The sequence below is a fragment of the Cervus canadensis genome, chromosome 22 (genome assembly GCF_019320065.1).
Source record: "Cervus canadensis isolate Bull #8, Minnesota chromosome 22, ASM1932006v1, whole genome shotgun sequence".
Classification (NCBI taxonomy): domain Eukaryota; kingdom Metazoa; phylum Chordata; class Mammalia; order Artiodactyla; family Cervidae; genus Cervus; species Cervus canadensis.
This window is the reverse complement of record NC_057407.1, coordinates 43,016,446-43,038,297: the sequence shown is the minus strand read 5'-3', so window position 1 is coordinate 43,038,297 and position 21,852 is coordinate 43,016,446. Positions and strand designations below refer to the sequence as shown.

At 45.0% G+C, this 21,852-nt stretch overlaps 3 protein-coding genes and 1 pseudogene across 7 annotated transcripts in view; 2 read left to right on the top strand and 2 right to left on the bottom strand.

Annotated features, from left to right (window-relative positions):
- TCAIM (T cell activation inhibitor, mitochondrial) overlaps positions 1-3,334 on the top strand; it is a 36,416-nt gene extending 33,082 nt beyond the window's left edge. For all 5 annotated transcript variants that reach the window (XM_043443071.1, XM_043443070.1, XM_043443068.1 and 2 more), the window contains exon 11: positions 1,333-3,334. In XM_043443071.1, the coding sequence (XP_043299006.1) occupies positions 1,333-1,573 (241 nt within the window). In that variant the 3' untranslated portion in view covers positions 1,574-3,334. The remainder of the gene's footprint in view (positions 1-1,332) is intronic.
- A 4,819-nt stretch (positions 3,335-8,153) lies between these two features.
- Positions 8,154-8,981, bottom strand: C22H3orf86 (chromosome 22 C3orf86 homolog). Its single transcript, XM_043442131.1, has one exon. It carries the CDS (start codon positions 8,661-8,663, stop codon positions 8,154-8,156), a length of 510 nt encoding a protein of 169 aa, XP_043298066.1. The 5' UTR covers positions 8,664-8,981.
- Positions 8,482-14,017, top strand: LOC122424384 (proline-rich receptor-like protein kinase PERK9). The gene is made up of 3 exons (XM_043442130.1): positions 8,482-8,560; positions 9,893-10,054; positions 13,433-14,017. Exons 2-3 carry the CDS (start codon positions 10,019-10,021, stop codon positions 14,015-14,017), a joined length of 621 nt encoding a protein of 206 aa, XP_043298065.1. The 5' UTR covers positions 8,482-8,560; positions 9,893-10,018.
- LOC122425129 lies at positions 11,815-19,999 on the bottom strand (annotated as a pseudogene).
- Positions 20,000-21,852: the final 1,853 nt, after the last annotated feature.

Below are 21,852 nucleotides of genomic sequence, written 5' to 3'. Positions count from 1 at the left end.
CACTTCTCATAACAACAGCTTCCAACCAGAGCTGATGGACACTTAATATTCACAAGGCCTGCAGGGCTGTAAATGACACCTGCCTTCAAGAAATGTCCTTGCAGTAGGTAGTTGAAAGAGATGTCAAAACAGGGCAGACTTTCAAGAAGCCAATCTCAAACTGTTTAAGAAAAAAAGTACATGAAAAGATGCTGAACATCGTGAAATACTAGAGAAAAGCAACTCAAAACTACAACAAGGTATCTCCTTGCACCTGTCAGAATGGCCATCATCAAAAAACCTACAAACCATAAATGCTGGAGAAAATGTGGAGTAAAAGGAAACCTCCTCCACCATGGGTGGGAATGGAAATTGGTAACAGCCGCTGTGGAGAACAGTATGGAGGTTCTTTAAAAAGTAAAACTAGAGCTAGCATATGAAGCAGCAATGCCACTCCTGGAATCACCCAGAAGAAACCTATGTATCCAGAGAAAACCGTCCTTCGAAAAGGAATGAATGCACCCCAGCGTTCATTGCAGCACTGTCTACAATAGCCAAAACACGGAAGCCACCAAAATGTCCCATCAATAGAGGAATGGGTAAAGAAGACACAGTACATGTAGCAATGGAATATTACTCAGGCATAAAAGACAATGAAATAATGCCATCTGCAGCAACATGGATGACCTAGAGATGATCAGAGAAAGTGAAGTAAGTCAGAGAGACAAAGACAAGTATCATAGGCTGTCACTTACAGGTGGAATCTAAAAATTGATACCAAAAAACTAATTTACAAAACAGACTCATAGACCTGGAATATAAAGTTATGGTAAAAGGGGAAAGGTAAGAGAGAGGATAAATTAGGTGGTTAGGATTAAGATATACACACTAATTTATATAATCAACAAGGACCTAATGTGGAGCAAAATACTCAACACTCTTTGTCATAAGCTATATGGGGAAATAATCCAAAAAAGAGTAGATAGAAGTGTATGTATAACTCAGTTTAGTTGCCCCCTATAGCTACTGCAAACACAATGTTGTAAATCAAGTACACTCCAAAAATTTTTTTTAAGAAATGGGAATTTCCTGGTGGCCCACTGGCTGAGACTGTGTGCCGTCAATGCAGGGGGCCCAGGTTCGACCCCTGGTTGGGGAACAAGATCCCACATGCTGCACCTGAGACCCAGTGCAGTCAAATAAGTAAATATTTAAAAAAACAAAAATGGGACCATTTTCAGTGTTGAGAGTAGAAAATAACAGCCCAATATACAAAAAATGGTTCTTACATTTTATGTTGTTTTATTTGGTTATAGCTTGTAGCAATCATATGTTTTGTTTTTGACATAACAGGTTGAAGGTCATTGAAAACAAATTGATGCAGGCTTCCACGAAGAAATTCTCCCTGGGAAAGTTTTACAAGGAGCCCAGCGTTTCCAGTATACAGATGGTGGACTGCTGTAAGAGACTTCTAGAACAGTCGCTGCCTTACCTACAAGGGATGCACCTCTGTGTCTCACATTTCTACTCTGTCATGCAGGATGGAGACCTTTGTATTCCTTGGAACTGGAAGAATGGGGAAGCCATTAAGTAACACAGAAATCTATATTATATTTTAAAGAGAAAAGAAACTATTACACTTATTTAAAATCCACAACTTGATATAACAGTATTATTTACATGTTACAGGAACAGAGTTTCTAATTGCTGCTTTGGAAGTAGACTTTTTAAATTAATTTCTATTAGGAAACTTGTTTTTAAAAGGTTTTACCTGCCAATGCTTTCTTATTCCCACCCCCCCCCCCCCCCCCCAGATAGTGTTTATCTAATTGTCAGAACTGGCAGAAAAGATGATAGAAAGAACATATTTGTAGTGGTATTAAAATGGAGGATTCTACCGGGTGAAAGAGATATATTTTTTTTCTTTTTTTTTTTTTTTAATATGAGTGAACACTGGTAAGTATAAACAGGTCTCATTCAGTATAGCTCTGAAGTCTTGGAACTCATTTCCACATGCAGCAATTCAATAGGCAACTTTATGGTTATATCACATGGTATCAATACACATACCTGTACTTTGCAGCCAATTATGCACCGTCTGAGTCCAAAACAGGTGACCTGGGTAGCACAAATTCATGAACCAAATTTTGCCTAAAGACAGAGTAGATGGGAAAAAGCCATTGAATGAATATATGATATTGACATTATCACAAGCCATCTGCAACCATTTGTGAAAGCACATCCAATGACAGAGGATTTAAAGTTTTCAATAGGTACATGTATATGTGTGACTGAGTCCCTTCACCGTTCACCTGAAACTATCACAACATTGTTAATCGGCTTTACCCCAGTACAAAATACAAAGTTTGTTAAAAATAAAGTTTTCCTACCCGTTAAGATACTCTGTCGGTAGCCTGTAACTAAGAGACAGTGAATTTTTTTTTGAATCATTGAATGAGGTGATTGATTTGTTTTCATGGACAAACACTATCCAGAAAAATCCTTGTTTATCAAAGAGTACCACCAAGTAGGGTCCAGTTTAAAATGATTCAGACCACTCAGGATCTGTCACCCCTCTCAACCCTGGTCTTCCAGTGATTAGAACACAGATTAAAACACCTGAGTCACCTCCTGTCCACAGTTGTGTGGACTTCGCTGAACCCATAACCCAGCCCCAAGCTCTGTAGACACAGGCTCCTCTGCAGATATTTCCCTTAGGATAATATTTTTTTTACCAGATCCCAAACCTCTTCTGCTTATTTCTCAAAAGGACAAGGTGAATCCAGGTCTGTAACACCCATTTTTGAGGCTCTTACCACTGAAGAAATAAAGGCAATAGAAATAGAAAGGCAAAGAGATGTTAAAATTGATTCTAGAAGCATGTTTTAAATTTATCTAAAATTGATTATTTGAATGGTTAAAGTACAAATGTGTGTGTGAATAAGTATTGATTTGTATTTAGTATAGTTCGTGCATACCACCCCTTTTAACCTGTGCCTAACAACTGTACTTTTTTTTTTTCCTAATGTAAAAATGTTGCTGCCTGTGAAAGTTTTCCAGAACCAAATAATGGGAGTGAAACATTCTTCAGAGGTTACACAAGATTTACTGGAGGGACTTCAGTGGTGGTACAGTGGTTAGGACTCTGCTTTCACCACTGAGGGCACAGGTTCGATCCCTGGTTGGGGAGCTAAGATCTAGCAAACTGCATGGCCAAAGACAAAAAAAAAAAAATTGGAAAAATAAGTTTGGATTATGCCATTTCTAAGATCAACTAATACAGAATCCTCAGTAATATGTTTTGAATTGCACTTTGTCTCAGAACTGTTACATAATAAATAATACGTTAACCAGATCATTGCTTTCTCATTATTCATTAATGGTTTACAACCATTTCAACATAAAGGAATTTACCAAAAAATCGTTGCCTGTTTATGCCTGTTTGACGACTTCTCCCAGTCTAACAAAGTTCTGGAAAATTCTCTCCCGCCACAGAAAGCTAGGACAGGATCAGACCCCTCTAACCTTGAATCCTCAGCTCTCCAGAGGGACCCGAGTCCCGAGCTCGTCCAGGGGTGACCCTCTGCCCGGGCCGTCCCATCAGGGAAGTGTTCATTCAGAGGCATGACTGTCCACAGGACGGGTCTCCCGAGGCCCTGCGTCTTCCTCTCCTCAAATCCTCCTCCTCCAGGCAGCCTCCCTGAGTCATGAGAGGGCTGCGGGCCTTGAGGCGTGGACAGTTGGGCAAGAGGAACCATGGCTGCCTCGGGAGCCAGCTCACCTTTGGAAACTGCTAACCCTTGGCCTCAGTCTCCCCATCTGTGAAGGGAGGCCCAGGGCATGTTCCTGGTGCTCCTCCTCACCCTGAGTGAGCCTGACCCTGGAATGGCCAGACAGAGCAGACCTGAGTTGACACCAGGGGACCCTCTTCCCCGCTACATCCCAGCTACTGCCACCTGGTTCTACTGGTCACTCCAAACCCTTCCCCGTTACAGAGCACTTCAGGGACTTTTTTCTCTAAGCTGACATGTTTCATATGGGGAAACTGCAGGGTGAAGACTTGGCGCCAGGCCCTTCGGTCTGCAGCAGGCAGGAGAGGTGGGATTAGAACCCAGGCACCCAAGGGCTGTGAGGCGTCCGCGCAGGCGGGAGCACCCCCAGCTCTGGGAGCGTCCACCCCCAGGTCAGCACCAGGCGTTGGCAGGACCCCCACACGTCCAGCCATTCGCTGGTCCTGTGAGGGTGGACAGCCTTGGGGTCAGTCGTGTCAGTCCTGGCCACAAAGGTGCACACAGGTCAGCGGGGGCCAGGGCTGACTTTACCCGGCCCGGGGCCCCACCAGTGGCTACAAGTGTCGTTCTGGAAGCAACATCTGTATATCGCTCTGCCCCAAAGTCCAGCACGGCAGCCCATGCCGGGGAAACCGGCCTAGCACAGGGCGTGGCCATACGGGAGGGAGCCATTGGATTTCACCCTCAGTTTTTGGGAGGAGGTCAGTTTTTCTTTCTGTCTCTACCTCAGGCACTGGCCTAGGCCAGGTGTCAGCAGGCACAAGGCAGGGTTTCCGGGTGAGCAGGACAAACAGCAGGAAGGCGTCAGAAGGTGTGACAGAGAGGCGCCATGCCATCCATGTAGACAGTGGCGCTGGGAACTCACTTTATCTGCACCTCAAAGAGCAAGCAGGATGAACGAAGGGGGAAGCAAGGACAGGACTTGCACCCCTCGGAGGAAGCGGTGGAAGAGGAAAGGTTCCCTCACTCTGGGAAGCCTCTTCACTGGCAGGGAGATCAGCTGGGACTGCGAAGGAGTCTCAGAGGCTTAGAGGAGGGCAGAACAGCCGGCTTGTGGCAGGCAGGACAGAGAGACGGACCAGCAGGCGGTCCTGGCCACCGCGCTGCACTCCCCAACCCAAGTCACGCGTCTACTGGTGCACATGGGGGTTGAGGTGCGGGAACTCAAGCATCAGCAGACAGATGGGGCTCGCTGCCTGCTGACACTAGAATGTGGTCTGGGCCACAATTGGGGGTGCACAGGACAGAGCCCGAGTCCGCCCTAGGAGCTTCACTGTTAACACGTGCGAAGAGAGGGGCGCGTTCCCACCACATCAGCCTCACGCTGTGTGCTCCCAGTGGACTCCGCTCTGCTGCCAGCAGCTCTGGGAGCACTCGAGCCGGCAGGCTGCCCACACGTGGAGGCGGGCCTGAAATCTGAGCCAGTTCCCAGGGGCTGTTTGGCTTTGTCAGCACCGCGGCTGTGGGACATCTGAGTGCATTCCTGGTGCTCCCATGCTGGGGCGCGTCCCACACTAGCACCAGCGGGCTTTGCGGGCGCGCACCCAGAGGCGAGCAGGGTCTGGGCTTGTTCCGCAGCTCCCACAGCGGGTCCGGTGCCAGACTTGAGCGGTTCTGCACCTGCGGCTTTGCAAGCACAGTGCCTGAGAAACACCTGGGCCGACTGTCAGCGTTCCCATGAGTGAGAACGGGCAGTCCCACGAAGGAGGCAGGGCTGAGGGCAGCGCCAACAACAGTGTAGTTTGTGAGCGCGCACAGCGGGTGATGGGCGACACTGTGGAGACCCTTCCCAGGGGACACATCCCGCAGAGCAATATTCTGCAGCTCCTCTCTCAGTAGGCTCAGATGGTTAAAGAGTCTGCCTGCAGTGCAGGAGACAGGGGTTCGAGCCCTGGGTCAGGAAGATAGATCCTTGGAGAAGGGAATGGCAATCTACTCCAGTATTCTTGCCTGGGAAATTCCATGGATGGAGGAGCCTGGTGGGCTACAGTCCATGGGGTTGCAAACAGTCTGACTCACTCACTGACTCCCAGCCCCACCTCCCTCACACCACAGCTTAGAACCAGACCTGGAGGCTTCTATCCTAACAAGTAAGAGGCAGATCCTGCTCCCAAACAGGGCCGTGACAATCACAGAGCAAAAAGGAGGCCCCACTCTACACCCAGGGCAGGCTCCGGTCATTGTACCACCAACCACAACCACACCTCCTATCCGGGGGATAAAGGCTAGCACACACTGAGGAAAGATGCGACCCGCAGACATGCTAAAAAACAGCGCTCACACCAAAAATATTAGACTCATGCAGGCTACGCACAGACAGGCCCACATAAAAACAGCCCTTCAAGACCAGAGTAGATAACTGTTGCTCCTAAATTCAGAGAGACAAGAAGTAAGGAAAAGGAAGAAATTAAGAACCAAACTGATTAAAAGAACAAGAGAATTTCCCTGAAAGAACAAATGATGAAAGAGACCTCTCTGATCTCAGAGACCCCGAGATGAAAAAGGAGGTCATAGAGGTCCTCCTCTATGGAATTAAGGATTTAAGAAAAGCCATCAGTAGAAATGCAGATCACTGTAACAAGGAAATAGAAACTAGAAGCCCCTGCCTTCACAGCTGTGTGATCGTCACTCCACTCTGACTTGAGAACCACCCACAGATTTTTTTTTTTTTATCATGTTGCTGAATCTTAGTTTCCTGACCAGGGATCGAACCTGTACCCCCCGCTGTGGAAGTGTGGAGTCCTAACCACTGGACCACCTGTGAACTGCTCCACCCACAGATCTCTATTTTTCCTTCCCCCATTTCATGTCCCCTAACGTACGTGTGTGTGCACGTGCATGCACACACACTAGCCTATAGTGCAGACCTTGGGTGAAGTATGTGGTCTTGTTAACTGCAGAGCCCTTGCAGTTAGCCACTTGCTTGGAGAGGTGTGGGGATAAGTGTTACACTCATTGCTGGCTAACTTTCCAGATTAGAGACCCTATGGACAGTCAGGCCAACCTGGACAGGAAATTTCTGTCAAGCTTTTGTCACATGAACGCGGTCAGCAGAAGAGGCCCTGCCAGGTCATGAGGCAGAAGACCAAGCCATGCTATGCTCCAAGGGCTCTGGGTGGTTTGTCCACAGGATGTGTAACAGTTACTGTTCCCCTGGGGACTCTGCTGGTGTAGATGGAGCCCTGGTCCCTGCCCCAGGCTGAGCTTGAACTTCTCTGGGCATCCCTGGGACACTTACTGGGACTCTTGGGGGCTAGATAGAGTGAGGCTAAGGAGCTCCTGCAAAGTCAGGACTAGGGGCCTGGCCACAACAACTCTGCCTGAGAAGCCAGCACCTCTAACCATGACAATGAGATCTTTGTCAAGGCCATCCATCAGGGACCCTGGAGAGTGTACACTGGTCATCCCCTCTCCCAACCCTGTGGAGCTCATGGCCCCTGCCCTCTGCCACGCTCGGCCATGCCCTTGGCACCAGCTGACCCTACGTGAGGCCTGACCTCCAGGCCCTCCGTGTCCTGGGGGCCTCACCCAGTCCTGGCTTCTGGGGACACAGTCACAGACTGTGCAGTTGAGCAGACCTGCAGACGTCACGCAGGGAGGGAAACTGAGGGCAAGAGAGGTGGGGTTCTGGCAGTGTCAGAGGGACATTGGCCAGAGATCAAGGCTGGGTTCCAGGCCTTTATTCTCCAGCCCAGAGAACCGGGGTTTCCTGGAGTCCTCAGGCTGGGATAAGGTGTTTCAGAACCTCCACTTGCCACCTCCTGCCCAGCATGATCACATCAGGAGGCAGGAGTCACTCCACTTCTGGGAGGGCCAAGAGGCTGCCCACTGTCCCACCAGAGCATTGCCCAGCCCCTATTCCAACTAGGGAGGCTCTCTGCCCAAAGTATCCCTGGCCCCAGGCTGCCCTCCACCCCCCATCCAGATCCAGTTCTAACCCCTTCCTGATCAGAGCCCAGGCTGGTCCTCAATGCAGCCCTGAAGCCAGGGTGGCCCTAGATTGTGCCCAAAGACACCAGGCCTCCGAGTCCCACTCAGCCCTGCTTGTTCCTATCTCAGCCAAGGCCGGGATCCTTCAGGCTCTGGCTGGGAACTAGGCATATTACTCTGCTGCTGACAGCAGAACCAAATTCTTGAATCCCAAAGAGTTAAAAATACCAAGATGTCTTGAGAGGTAAAGGGAGTTCTTAAAAAAAAAAATATGTGTCAAAATCTAAGTTAAATTTATATGGGGTTTGAAAGCACCGGGCATATTCTTGTAAGAACTCTGCCAAGGGTCCTGAGTGCCTCTAGGGGAGGCAGGCCGGTCTGGGCGTACTGGTGCCAGGCGACAATGGTTCAGCAAGGTGCTTAGAGGGCGTGGTCAGGCGTATTTGCTCAGGCTCAAAAGGAAAATCGGTTATTCCCAGAAAGGATGTTTTTCAGCTTGCAGGTGAAGCCCCAGGGGGCAGAAGGGCTGGGAGGGAAGGCAGAGGCTTGCGGCAGAAGGGCTGGCCCAAGGGGGCTGAACGGTGGCAGAGCGCCTCCTGGCGGTGAGATGGTGACAGGAACTGCAGAGAACGGCAAAGGGCTCGGGGCTCCATCTTTGGCCGGGAGATAGGGCGGCGGAGCTGGGAAGGAGTTTCGGGAGCCAACGTCTTTCAGGGCAGCTTTAGGAGCGGGTGGAGGGGAGGCGTTCTGCGCAAGTGTGCTGGCCGCGTCCTGGGTGCTGGGAGGAGCACCCTGCACGGCCCCGCGCTGAGATCTGGGTCCCTCTTCCGGCTTCTGGAGAGGAGCTGGCGACGTTGCAGGTGCGTCTGTCTTCTGGGGGTAGGTGATTTCTCCAGTTACCTCGTTTATCCAGAAAAATGTATCTTGAGTTTTCTTCCCGTGTCCAAATCGACTCTTTGACATAGCTACAGGGGAGAAAATAGAGACAACACAGGAGCGTCCTCAGTCTTCCATCCTGAGGACGGAGGGCTCCACCCACTGATTCAAAGGGAACCATCGGCCACTGCGCTTCTATAAACCACCTGTGCTAGCCCTCTGTCATCCAAGATGCTCCAGAAATCTTCCCAGGACCAAGAATAGACCTACCTGGAGGCTCCAATGAATTCTAGAAACTTTTTTTTTTTCTTGGTAGTACCCGTGGGTCTTATGGGATCTTAATCCCCAGACCAAGGATTGAACTCCTGCCTAGCAATGAAAGCACAGAGCCCTAACCACTGGACCACAGGGACTTTCCTAGGTTCTTTTGTTTCTTAATTACCTTTTCAAATTTTAACATTTTAAAAGTATACTAAAAAGTATACTTTAGGGGCTTTCCTGGTCCAGTGGTTAAGAATCCGCCTGCCAATTCAGGGGACACAGTTTCAATCCTTGGTCCTGGAAGATCCCATATGCTGCAGGGCAACTAAACCTGCAAGCCACAGCTACTGAGCTTGTGCCCTGCACCAAGAGAAGTCACAGCAATGAGAAGCCCATGCACTGCAATGAAGAGTAGCCCCCGGTCACCACAACTAGAGAAAGCCCACAGCAACGAAGACCTAGTGCAGTCAAAAATAAATCAGTAAAAATAAAATTTTTTTAAGTATACTTTACATCTTTATCTAGTTCAGATACGCTTGTGTGTGTGTGTTTGTGTGAATGCATGTGCTTGTGTGTGAATGAATACTAACAGTTTCATGAAATGTCAGTGGTTGTGTGCCATGGTCTCTGATATTTTCTATGCAACTGAGTTCCCCCATAATCTTTTAAGAAAATGCTCATTGCCATTCCTGAAACTCATTTTATAAAGGAAGCAACAATGATTAAAGAATGACAGCTTCAAAAACGCTGTCTTAGATTAACAGGAAAACGGAGAATGCTGGACCTTCTACAAAGACACCAAAAAAAATCACTCTTACAAATTTTACAAACACATGACCATGTGTAGTCAGTGAAAAGGCCCCCTAAAGATGTCCTTGCCCTAGTCTTTGGAACCTGAATATGAATATGTTTTATTATCTGGCCAAGGGAACTTTGCAGATGTAATTAAAATGATGGACCTAAATCTAGGGCATACTATCCTGTATCACCTGGGTGCCCCAACCGAATCACTTGGGCTTTCTGAAACATAGAGAACTTTTTCTCACTGGGGTCAGAGAGATAGAACAGAAGAAGTAGAAGACAAACTAAGTATGAGAAGGATTCTACTGCCATCGCTGGCTTGATGACGGCAGGACCGAGTGAAGACCGTGAGAAGGAAGTCAACTCTGTCAACAAAATGAATGAGCCTAGAAGTGGATTTTCCTCAGAGTCTCCAGGTAAGAGCCAAGGATAGACAAAAACCTTGATGGCAGTCTTGTGAGACCCTAAGCAGAGGAACAAGCAACACTTGGCAGTCTCAGGCTCTGTGAGATAGTAAATGGCTCTTGTTCCAAGCAGCTAAATTTGTGGTCATTTGTTACTGCGACAACAAACTCACACACCATGGGAACACTTTTCCAGGAACACTGCAAGAGGGAGGCTTCAAAGCTGATTCTTTCTGAGCTCAGGGTAAGCCTGCCTTGGTGTGGGCCTCTTGGCCAGTCTGGAGATTCCTCTTTCCTTCTTTCAAGATTGATAATTGCTTCACTTTCATTAGAATGGACAGGGACTGTCACCCCTGAGAAACATCAAGTTACACTACCTAGAATGTCAAGGAGCTCTCAAGATTCTGACACCTACATCCTATGTGAAGCTCTGATTTGCCCTCAGGCAGAGAGGATTTCTCCACCTTCCCCAGTGGTCCACAAGGCCGTGGAGAAGTCAGCACACTCGGCAGGATTCCCAGAATCAGGGTTGTTTGTAGCAAGGGCACAATGGTTTGAACAGGTAGGGGCTGGCCAGGAGCTAGGTAGCTAAAAAGGTGTGAAGGATTTGAAGCTCACCTGTCAGAAGGTGCTGGAGGGAGGAGCCTATGGAGGGAGCTTCAGAGAGAAAGGGCCGTAGAAGACTGGGGGCTCCTAGCAACCTTATTATTGTGTAAAGTGCTTCCCACCCTATCCCAGCCCAGATTCTACCTAGTAACCTCAACTCTTTCCAGCAAAGCCATACACACACCTCACCCCTCCTCCGGACCCCTCTGCCATAGCACCTGAGATCCCAACCTAGAGGTGTCCCTGACACCTGCCCTTGCCTTTCCCCGAGTTGCCAACTTGTGCCAGCTCCCCTGCATGGCTCCACAAAGCAGCATCTGTTTTCTCTAGGATACAAGCCTATAGACAAGGGGGTGTGTCCTCCCCTGGCAGGGTTAGTTCATGTTAGCATAGTGGATGCCAGGCTAGAAATTTCTCACAGATCTACTCCCTACTCAGCTGGGCGTGGCTCACCCTTGGACCCAAACTTTCTCTGCGGCCTCAGCTCCCTGAGAACTAGACCTGTTCCCCATGGTGGCTTGTTTGCTGGAGCAACACATCATTTTTTTTCAAGCAGGACGCATCGCTTCCTTCCTTTCCATACATCAGGAATTATTAAGTGCTGGCTTCAAATATCTTTTGGCTAATTTAATTTTCAAGGACCAGGGACTTCCTGGCAGTCCAGTGGTTAAGATGCTGAGTTCCCAATATCGGGGGCATGGGTTTGATCCCTGGTCAGGAAACGAAGATCCCACATGCCCCATGAAGGAGGGAAAAAAATTTCAAGGACCAAATTATGTCAGAATCAGACACTCTTTTTTGTGTATGTGCATGTCTAAATTTTTCCTCTTTCCTTACAGAGAAGAATAATTAGCTATCTATCTAAAGTCAATTCCCTCTTATTTTTTCCTGTCACACTTTATCTCTTTTCCCTCTCCTGAATATGTGAAGGATTTACTTATCAAAAAATGCATTCGGATGTTATATATATACTCTATGAACATTTAGGTTGGATGAAGCCAAAATTGTCTAAATAAGAAAAAGGAAAGAAATGTTACTAAAGTATTTCTATTTATGAACATTGGAAAGTATACTTGGGAGTTTCCGGGCTGGTGGACACATGGAAATGCTGGCACGTTGGTCATTCAGACAGGGCATGGATGTTACCGTGTGAGTCTCTTCCATCTGGCTGTTCCTGGCTTATATCCTATAATAAACCAGTAATCTAGGGAGGAAAAAAAGTATATTTACCTAATAGCCTTTGTAACTATTATGAAATAATAAGAAATTAATTTAAAAGAAAATCTGCTAAAAAAAAAAAAAAGAAAGAAAATCTGATATGATTCAGTCTTCACTAATTTATCATTTAAAAACATGTTAACACAATATTTTGGTTTGTCTAAGACCAAAATTAAATTTCTCATGGTTCAAACTTCCTATATTTCTTATACTGGTTTCATTAGTTAAATATGTTTCCATTATATTCCATTCTATAACTTAGTGGAAAGTAGGCCTCATCCAATCCATTGAAGACCTGAAGGAAAAAAAAAAAGCTCTCATGACTGTCTTCAGCCTGTAATGTCAGTCTTCTTGTGCCTTTGGCCTCCAACTTAGACTGGAACTTCAGTAGCAGCTCTCCTGAGTCTGGACTTCTCAGCTTTCATAATAATGTAAGCCAATTCCTTATAATAACACACACTCTCTCTCTACACATACACACACACATACACACATGTTGTTGGCTCCATTTCTCTGGACAACCCTAATACAGTCTTTTTAAATGACTACATTAGTAGAGGTTCCTTTTTTGTCACCAAACTATTCTGCTAATTCTCAGTCCTTTCAGCATACACTTAAATCCTGTTGTTAGCAATTCCCTTGCATAGATCTAGTTTTCTTTTCTTTTTCTTTTTTTTTTCAAAAAGACATATTTACAAAATGTTCATATTTTTAAAGATTGCAGAAATAAATTCACCCTTAAAAATAAAGACTGCTCCTCAAAACTAAATTTCCCAGAAATTATAAGTTCACAGGACTAAAACAATTGCCCTTGCCCAGGCACATTAACCAGCAAAAACAGAGAGGTATATATTTACACTGGTAGCAAAGGTGCTTTCCTCCACAAATTGCCTTGGAGGGTCCACGTGACAGCACAGGGTGAGCGCTATGACTGACTGAAGACCTTGATGTCATAAACGCCAGGTGCCAGAGAATAAAAGGAGATGGCCGTGGGGCAGGGAGGGGATGACCAGACTTCAGCAACTCTTCCTCCTGGTTCTTTCCTTTGAAGTCCTCCTCCCCTCAAGCCCACTGAACATGGCTTTCGAACCCACGTAGCATTCTAGTCCCAGGCCCAAAGTCTTCTCATTGCCCCTCAATTGGACCCACCTTTTTCACCCAGCGTCTAACAGCTGAATAGCTGCTCAGATCTTGAAACCTACTCCAACCTAGAAGGTAAGGGCTTTCAGTGACCAGGAAGGATGGTCACTTCATACCTCCTAAAAGAAATAGAACTCACAAATGCATAGGAAACAGCCTTTGGCAAACAAGGGTGTCACTTATTTAGACCAGGAGTGGACTTGGATACATTGGACTGAAGCTCTGATCAAACCTAAAAATAAACTTTGGACAGTTTAGGAGACCTTTCTTGTTCCTGGAAAAGCTTCTTAAAAGCTGTACTCCCACGGGGCATGGGGTTAGTTCATCGAAGCCCAGGGACCATGGGGTTCCTTGCCAAGTGAGGGGTGGATCCCTCCATTGCCCACTGATGGAGAACTCACCGAGGTTTTCTCTCCCCTCCTGTAGATGTCTAGAAGTCAGGTGGGGTCAAAGAACAGGCCTCTACCCACATTTATGTGGGTAAATGAAGTCACAGCACAAGTCACCTACCCCACGTGGAAGACAGATCCTCCGGCACTGTCTCCTGCTTGTCTGCTGAACCTGACATGTGAACCGCCATCTGGATGTGGGGCTGGGGATGTGGTTGCCCCCTGTCCCAGAGGCCCACCTATTGTCCCTACACAGACATGGGGTCCAGCGTCACCCCCTGCTGCTGCCTCTCCAAGAAAAAGTGGCCCAAAGAGCCCTGGCTACTCTCCAGGTGCTGACCAGGGGCCTGTTACTCTCAACAGACCTCCATCGCTGCCAGATACAGGGCCTCCTCCGCTCTGCAAGCCATCCACACCACCCCCTCAGCCACTGCCCGCTACATTCCCCTCCCCACAAGGCACTCTCCCAGCGCAGGGGCTTTCCTACTTCCATGATTTGTCCCTGAAGCTGACATCCTTCAGCCCCGAGAAAGTCATCTTCCAGGTTGTTAGCCTCACTCACAGGATGCTACACAGGATCCTCAGAGGCCTCCAGCCTGACATAAATCATGACCTGGTTTGATCTTTAAAATTTTCTCAAAATCTAATTTTGGAGGCTTTCTTCAATTCTTTTTATCGTTATATATACATGTAATTATTTTAGGCAATTAAAAAAATAACACCCAGTGTGTCAGTCTTTGTGCTCCTATGTATTTTCTGTTTCAAAAAAAAGATATGATTAGGAAAATGATGAAGATATTCACTGAAAAAAAAAGGCTGGGACCTAGAGTCTTTCATTTCAGTGGTCCTATAAAGAGCGAAGCCTTCTACTATTGGAAAGGAATCCAAAACATAGGGAACATTCAGTGGTCTCTGCCACACCAATGGCATATGGAATCTTTGAGAGAGTTGGAAACAGAAACACAAGGGAGAAGAAACAACAGAAATATAAAGCAACCAAAAAAACAAAAGATAAAATGGCAGTCATCAGTCTTCATATATCAGTAATTATCCTAAATTTTAGGTGAATTAAATTCACCAACCAAAAGACAGGGTGGCTAGACGGATTGAAAAACAAGATCCCATTATATGGTGCTCCCAAGAAACTCAGCTCTAGAGATAAATGTAGGCTCAATGTGAAAGAATGGCATACTCCAAGCAAATGGCAGCCAAAATAAAAAGTGTGGCCGTACTCACCTCAGACAAAATAGACTTCAAACCATACAAGGTTAACGAGAGGCAAATATAATGATCAAAGGCATGATTCATCAAAAAGGCACAACATGTATTAATATATAGGCACATAACATGGAAACACCAAAAAATATGAAACAATTAATAATATAATTGTTTAAAGGCAGGAAAGGGGAAATTGACAGCAACACAGTAATTGTAAGGGACTTATACACGTCACTTACATCAATGGATAGATACTTCAGACAGAATATCAACAGGGAAACATTGGCCTTAAGTGAAACATGGAACCAAACAGACCTAAAACTATATATAAAACATTCCATCCAAAAGCTGCAGAATACATTCTTCTCAAGTGCACATGGAACATTCTCAAGAATAGACCATGTGTTAGGACACAAGAAGTTATTCAGTAAACTTAAGAAAACTAAAATCATATCAAATATCATATTCAATGGTGAAAAACTGAGAATTATCCCTCTAAGATCAGGAATAAGACAAGGGCCTACTCTCACCATTCTTTTTAACATGGCATTGGAAGTCCTAGCCAGGGCAATTAGGCAAGGAAAAGAGGGAAAAGGCACTCAACTTGAAAAGAAACAAGTAAAACTTTCACTATTTGCTGATACCATGATTTTGTATATAGAAAACACTGAAGACTCCATTACACACGAAAAAACCTACTAAAAAATATAAACAAATACAAGGCCTTCCCTGGTAGTCCAGTGGTTAAGAATCCGCCTGCCAATGCAAGGGACACAGGTTCAATCCCTGGTCTGGGAAGACTCCACATGCCGAGGGGCAACTAAGCCCATACGCCACAACTACTGAAGCCTGCTAGCTCTAGAGACCCTGATCTGCAACAAGGGAAGCCACCACACTGCAAAGCCCACATACCACAATAGAGAGCAACCCCCACTCGCCACAACTAGACAAAGGCTATGTGCAGCAGTAGAGACCCAGCGCAGCCATAAGTAAATAAATAAAGCATTTTTTAAAAATACAGTAAAGTTGCAAGGTACAAATTAATATGTAAAAACCTGTTGCATTTTTGTACAGTAACAATGAACCAGCAAAAAGACACATTAAGAAAGCAATTTCATTTACAATCACAACAAAAAAATAAAATAAAATATCCCTAGGAATAAATTTAACCAAGGAGTAAAAAACTGAAAACTATAAGATACTGTTGAAAGAAATTGAAGACACAAAGAAATGGAAAAATATGTCATGCTTATTGCTTGGAAGAAGTAACATTGTTAAAACGTCCATATTACCTAAGGAAATCTACAGATTCAATGCAATCCCTATCAAAATCCCAATATTTTTCACAGAGGTAGAATTAAAAAAAATCCTAACATCTGTATGAAACCACAAAAGATCCAGATAGCCAAAGCAGTCCTGAGAAAAAAGAACAAAGATGCAGGTGTCACAATCGCTGATGTCAGATTTTACTAGAAGGCTAGTAATCAAAACAGCATGGTATTGGCAGAAAAATAGATGCTTAAGACTCTTTGCTTCCACTGCAAGGAGTGCAGGTTTGATCTCTGGTCAGGGAAGTTCTGCACGTGAGGTGCAGTCAAAAAGAAAAAGAAATGTGTTGGAGAGAATGTAGGAAAGAAAGAATCATATATTGTTCATGGGAAAGTAAGTTGGTGCAGCCACTATGGAAAACAATACGGCAATTCCTCAGTATATTATTAGAATTACCACATGATCCAGTTCTTCTGCTTCTGAGGACTTATCCAAAGAATATGGAAATATAATTTTGAAAAGATAAAATGCACCCTATGTTCATTGCCACAGCATATACAATAAGCAAGATGAGGAAACAACTGAAGTACCCATCAACACAAGGATGTGCTGTATATATATATATAAAGATGTGGACAAAGGATAAAGATGTGGTGTATATATACAATGGAAATATTATTCAGTCATAAAAAGATGAAATCTTGTCATCTGTGACAGAATGGACTTTAAGGGTATTACACCAAGTGAAATAAGTCAGATGGAGAAAAACAAAATACAATTTTATTCATACACGAAATATAAAAAGACAAGAATAAAAACAGATACAATCGCTTCTCGGCCTTTTGGCTAAGATCAAGTGTAAAAACAGATACAAAGAACAAGCTGGTGGTTATCAGAGGGTAAGGGTGAAAAGGGTAAAAGCGATCAACTGTATGGTGGATCAAAACTAGACTTTTGGTGGTGAGCACACTGCAGTGTATATAAAAGTAGAATTACAGTGCTGAACACATGAAACTTATGCTATAAACCAATGTTGACTCAATTTTTAAAAAACATTCCATGAATGAATGAATGAACAAATGAATGATTACTCCAACTACTGTGACCAACGATAAGTGAAAAGTCATCCCAGGACTGAAGCTTCGTAGTGTGTGAACAAGACATCTGAAGACAGGAAGACACCAACTGTTATTGGACACTGGATTACTCTAGCACTAGCAACTAAGGCTTACCACTTGGAACATTCCTCTACAATCCAGCTCATACAGGTAAAATCATAGTAATGAGACTTTCTACTTACCCGAGATAGCTCCTTCTGATGATATTGCAGCCACCGAGCTTGGTTTCAGGACTCCAACTAGACTTTCTTCTTCTTTTTTTTTTTTGGAAGAAAATTAAGTCTTATTTATTTTTAAAACCAAACCACTAGGAAAATATATCACAGTCTTGAAACAGCAAACAGACAATATTATTAAGTAATAAGTCGGTAAAAAGATAAGGTCCTTATCAAAATAAGGTGCCAGAACTGGGCAAGAATGATGCATGTAGCAAAGGCCCTGGTAAAAGTGGTATTTGGTAACGGAGGGCAGTCCCTTTATCGCTCTAAAGGAGCTAAAGCTCACCCCTAAATTGTTTACTTTTCCTCCCTTGACTTTCTTGTTGCCAGGGAAGTGTCTCAGTAAAGCTCTGTTATTTCGGGGCAAAGTAAGCAACACTGGGTTTTGGCTTTCATTCTGTTTCATGAAAACCAGATTTTTCCAAAGCCTGTACTTCACAACCTTCTTAATTAAGCAGCCAACAGTTCCTCTTTCACTGTTCATTCCTGAATATGAGCATATAACACAGTCAAAATCCCGTTTCCCTTCAAGGGTGAGTGTCACTGTAGGATTGCATTGTCACTTGCCTGACTTTGCTGCAGGCTGCCCCAGGACTCACCGTGGCTGCCAATGAAAGGGAACACTTGCTTCCCTTACCAATGTGATACCACTTCTTATATTTTTGCAGGGTCTCCAGGCTGAAAGATGCAGTGTGAAAATATTAAGAAATACACAGCCACATCTTGGTCAGAAATGACTATCTGCAGGGACCCTTTCAAAGTTTTTATCCAAACTTCCTCTCCCAACTTTACATCTTTTAAAGTCATGCCCTTGTCTATAAAACAAAACCAAGCAAAACAAAATCCCTAGAAGCCCCCTGTCCCTTTCTAAATTAGTGACTGCATGAGTTTTATTAATTTGTGGGAAAAGGTGTAGTGATCCTTCTGGTAAACAGCAGGTGGGCAACAAATAGAAACACCTCTTCTTATACTCCACTAGACCATAAGCAGGTTAGATGAACCTGCCAGCCTCTTGGTATCTATGCAGTAAGAGAATCTGGTACCTTGAAGGGCCCTGATTTGGTACAAGGGACCCTCCCTGTTGCCAAGAGAAGCACTTGCCACATGAAATTCAGGCTCACAAAAAACCTCCTAAGCTATCAGTGACCCAAATTTTAGCACCGTTTTTTTCCATTTCACTTTCTAGGATTGAAACACAAAGGAACCAGCGTTCAGAGCAAAGAAACACAGGCCTTAGACTTGCTGCCATCCTTAATTTCCTCATTCATCAACTTTCCTTAAAAGACCCAAATCCCCATTCCTCTTTTTAAATCGATTCCTGCCCTCACCCCTGGATGGCCACTAGCAGACAGCTATTTCCCAATGGCTGAGAGAGACTCCTTGATCTTCCTGGTCAAGGTTGGGATGAGGTTCACTTGGTCACGCAGGTCTCCAGCCGCCGCTCCACCTGCAGCTCCTTACTCCTCACATCTATTGAATCTCTGACTTTGTCACTGCAATACATAGAGTGCTCCGGGCCAGGCGGTCCTGGAACTTCTCCAACTCGCTGGTCACCAGGGCCTGGGCTTGAGCCAGAGATGCATGGCAGTGCTCAATGCACTGGTGCACTTGCTACACGGACGCCTGGCTGTCTTCGCAACAGCCGGCGCTGCACCAGAACATGAGGCTCTGCACCTTCTGGATATTTTCCCTCTCCAGACACCTCACCGTGGAGTCCACTGCCTCCTGCACCCACAGCTGCTGCAGCTCCACCATGGCAACCCGCGCGGTTCCTGGCTGCACCAGCGCCCACGTGGACTCCCGCGCACAGGCCAGACCTTCTTATACGTAACTTCTTTTTTTTTTTCCTCACATGACTTTTTAAAAAACATTTAATTGGAGGCTAATTACTTTACAATATTGTGGTGGTTTTTGCCATACATTCACATGAATCAGCCTTAAGACATAAAAGTTCCTGCTTATGTTCACATTAGACTGCACCTTGACAGAACAAGCTTCTCAGCTGTGGGTCTGATGATAGAAAATTTAAATGTATATAATTAATTGTAAACAGACCAAGAAGGAAAACCTGTGGATTTTCCCAACAACTTTATACTTCTATATGAATAAGATTCATGTGTCCAACTATTATGTGGAAATGTCTGCATGAATCTAAAAGCGTATTTCTCTTGGGTTGCTGAGGTCAGTATTTAGTATTGTTCTGTACACATAATGACTCCTTGGACTGACTCTCACCAAGGGAGAATCTTCCATGGCCATTTTAAATAAGCCACAATGATGTATCTGAAGGCAGTCTGTTTTCTGCTCTCATTCAAATCTTAAGTTGCAGAGGGAAAATATCTTAGACCAATTTTTTCTACCTCTATTCAATATATTTATCAGATTCTTTAATTCACACCAATAGGAACCACCTATTGAAACCACATCAATATCCTGTTAATCTTAAACAGTACACCTAGATGCACACATTCTCCTTAACTTAGCTATCTTATACAGATTTAATAGTGAAGGGCATGAACTGATGTGCTCCCAGGTCATTTGGGCAACAAAGATAGCTCAACCATGAATGTAAATGGAGGCATCCTTGCCTCTTTAATTGGCTCTAGGACTCCACTGGCTGGTTTCCCCTGTGCTCTGCTGGGGTCTTATCCAGGTCACTGCTCCATTTGAGGCAAATGTGGATTCTGTGTTGCGTTTTGTTAAAGTCACTGCTGCTGCTGCTGCTGCTAAGTCGCTTCAGTCGTGTCCGACTCTGTGCGACGCCATAGACGGCAGCCCACCAGGCTCCCCCGTCCCTGGGATTCTCCAGGCAGGAACACTGGAGTGGGTTGCCATTTCCTTCTCCAATGCATGAAAATGAAAAGCAAAAGGGAAGTTGCTCTGCCGTGTCCGACTCTTAGCAACCCCATAGGCTGCAGCCTACCAGGCTCCGCCGTCCATGGGATTTTCCAGGCAAGAGTACTGGAGTGGGGTGCCATTAATTTATTTATTGAAACTTGTAAAATAAATGTTCATGAAGAATACTCTTAACTGTGTTCTTAATTTTAAGAAACTCTTCCTGAGACTTTTACTGAGTTCATTACAGCAAGATAAGGTCAGTCAACAGCTATTACAAGGTCAATGGGTAAAACCAACTGATGACATAATTCACTCCTTTAAGTGACCAATTGTCTACAATTTAACACAAAATTTCCTCAACAAGTATTATCCGTCTCAAAATTTTAAGTCAAATATCCTAGGAATTTTAAAAATAATTCAGGAAAGTTGCATCATTTATTAGATTGTCTTTCTGCTTCAAACCTGGCCTTCTAGAGATGCTTTGTGATGATGGGATTGGAATTCTGCAATCCACATCTCTGCTTTGCCTGCTGGTTTCATTAGGTTCTGCAATCAATGAGTATGAGAGAGAAGCTGCAATACTGGACGATGTGATGATTAATTTTGTGTGCCAGCTTGTCTGGGCCACAAACATTTGGTCAGATGTTATTCTGTTAGGGTGTTTTTTGGATGCAATTAACATTTAAATTAGTGGGCTGTGTGAGTAAAGTAGATTACTCTCCATAATGTGGACAGGCCTGTTCTAATCAGTTGAATGCTGGAATAAAACAGACTGGCCTTCCCAGGCAACAAAGAATACTCTAGCAGACTGTCTACCAACTTCACCCACAACATTAGCTCTTTCAGGTTCTACCACAAACAGCCTTTGGGCGGAACTGGAATATGGGCTCTCCTGGATCTCCAACCTGCTGGCACACTCAGCGAATTTTGGACCACATGAGCCAATTTTATTCTATTTACACACACACACACACCCTATCCAACCTGCTGGCACACTCAGCGAATTTTGGACCACATGAGCCAATTTTATTCTATTTACACACACACACACACACACACACACCCTATCCAACCTGCTGGCACACTCAGCGAATTTTGGACCACATGAGCCAATTTTATTCTATTTACACACACACACACACACACACACACACACCAACCTGCTGGCACACTCAGCGAATTTTGGACCACATGAGCCAATTTTATTCTATTTACACACACACACACACACACACACACACACACCCCCCCCCCTATTGATTCTGATTCTCTGGAGAATCCTAACATAGGAGGAAGAGGAGACTTGTTCCTTCTTGCCTTTTGTGGGCACTGCTTTCTGTTCCCAATGCTTCTTCCTTCTGGGGCAATTCCTTTTGGTAGCAGCAGTAGAGTCCGGCTGTGCTCTCCTTCTCATAGGTCTGAACTCAGTTCCACAGGGGTCCACTTGCAATGTCTACCTAATGTTTTAACAATTCTAACCACTCCTCTTGGTTCCTGCTTTGTAGCTTGCCCTGTGGAGGTAGAATCAATATGATACCACCATCTCAACCTGGTTCAGATGTTGAAACTAATGACATCACAACATATCAAAAGGTTATGAAAAAGTTTATTATTCACATAATGAAGGTCCGTGGGGACAACAGGACAGGTACCAAAGCCAGCTGGTTTGCCTTGGTAAAAGGAGGGGTGAGTGGCTCTGGTTTTTATTGTGGTTAGGGGTAAGGATTCCAGTACAACTACAAAGGTCAGGGTTTGCATAAACGTCATCTTGAAAGCTGAGAGGGTGTGCTTGGGAT

Excerpts from the sequence above, each read along its gene's own strand:
- C22H3orf86 (XM_043442131.1), bottom strand. The coding sequence starts at position 8,663 with ATGTCAAAGAGTCGATTTGGACACGGGAAGAAAACTCAAGATACATTT.
- LOC122424384 (XM_043442130.1), top strand. The coding sequence starts at position 10,019 with ATGAGCCTAGAAGTGGATTTTCCTCAGAGTCTCCAG. Across the intron at positions 10,055-13,432 it reads ATTTTCCTCAGAGTCTCCAG|ATGTCTAGAAGTCAGGTGGG; the intron begins GTAAGAGCCAAG and ends CCCCTCCTGTAG.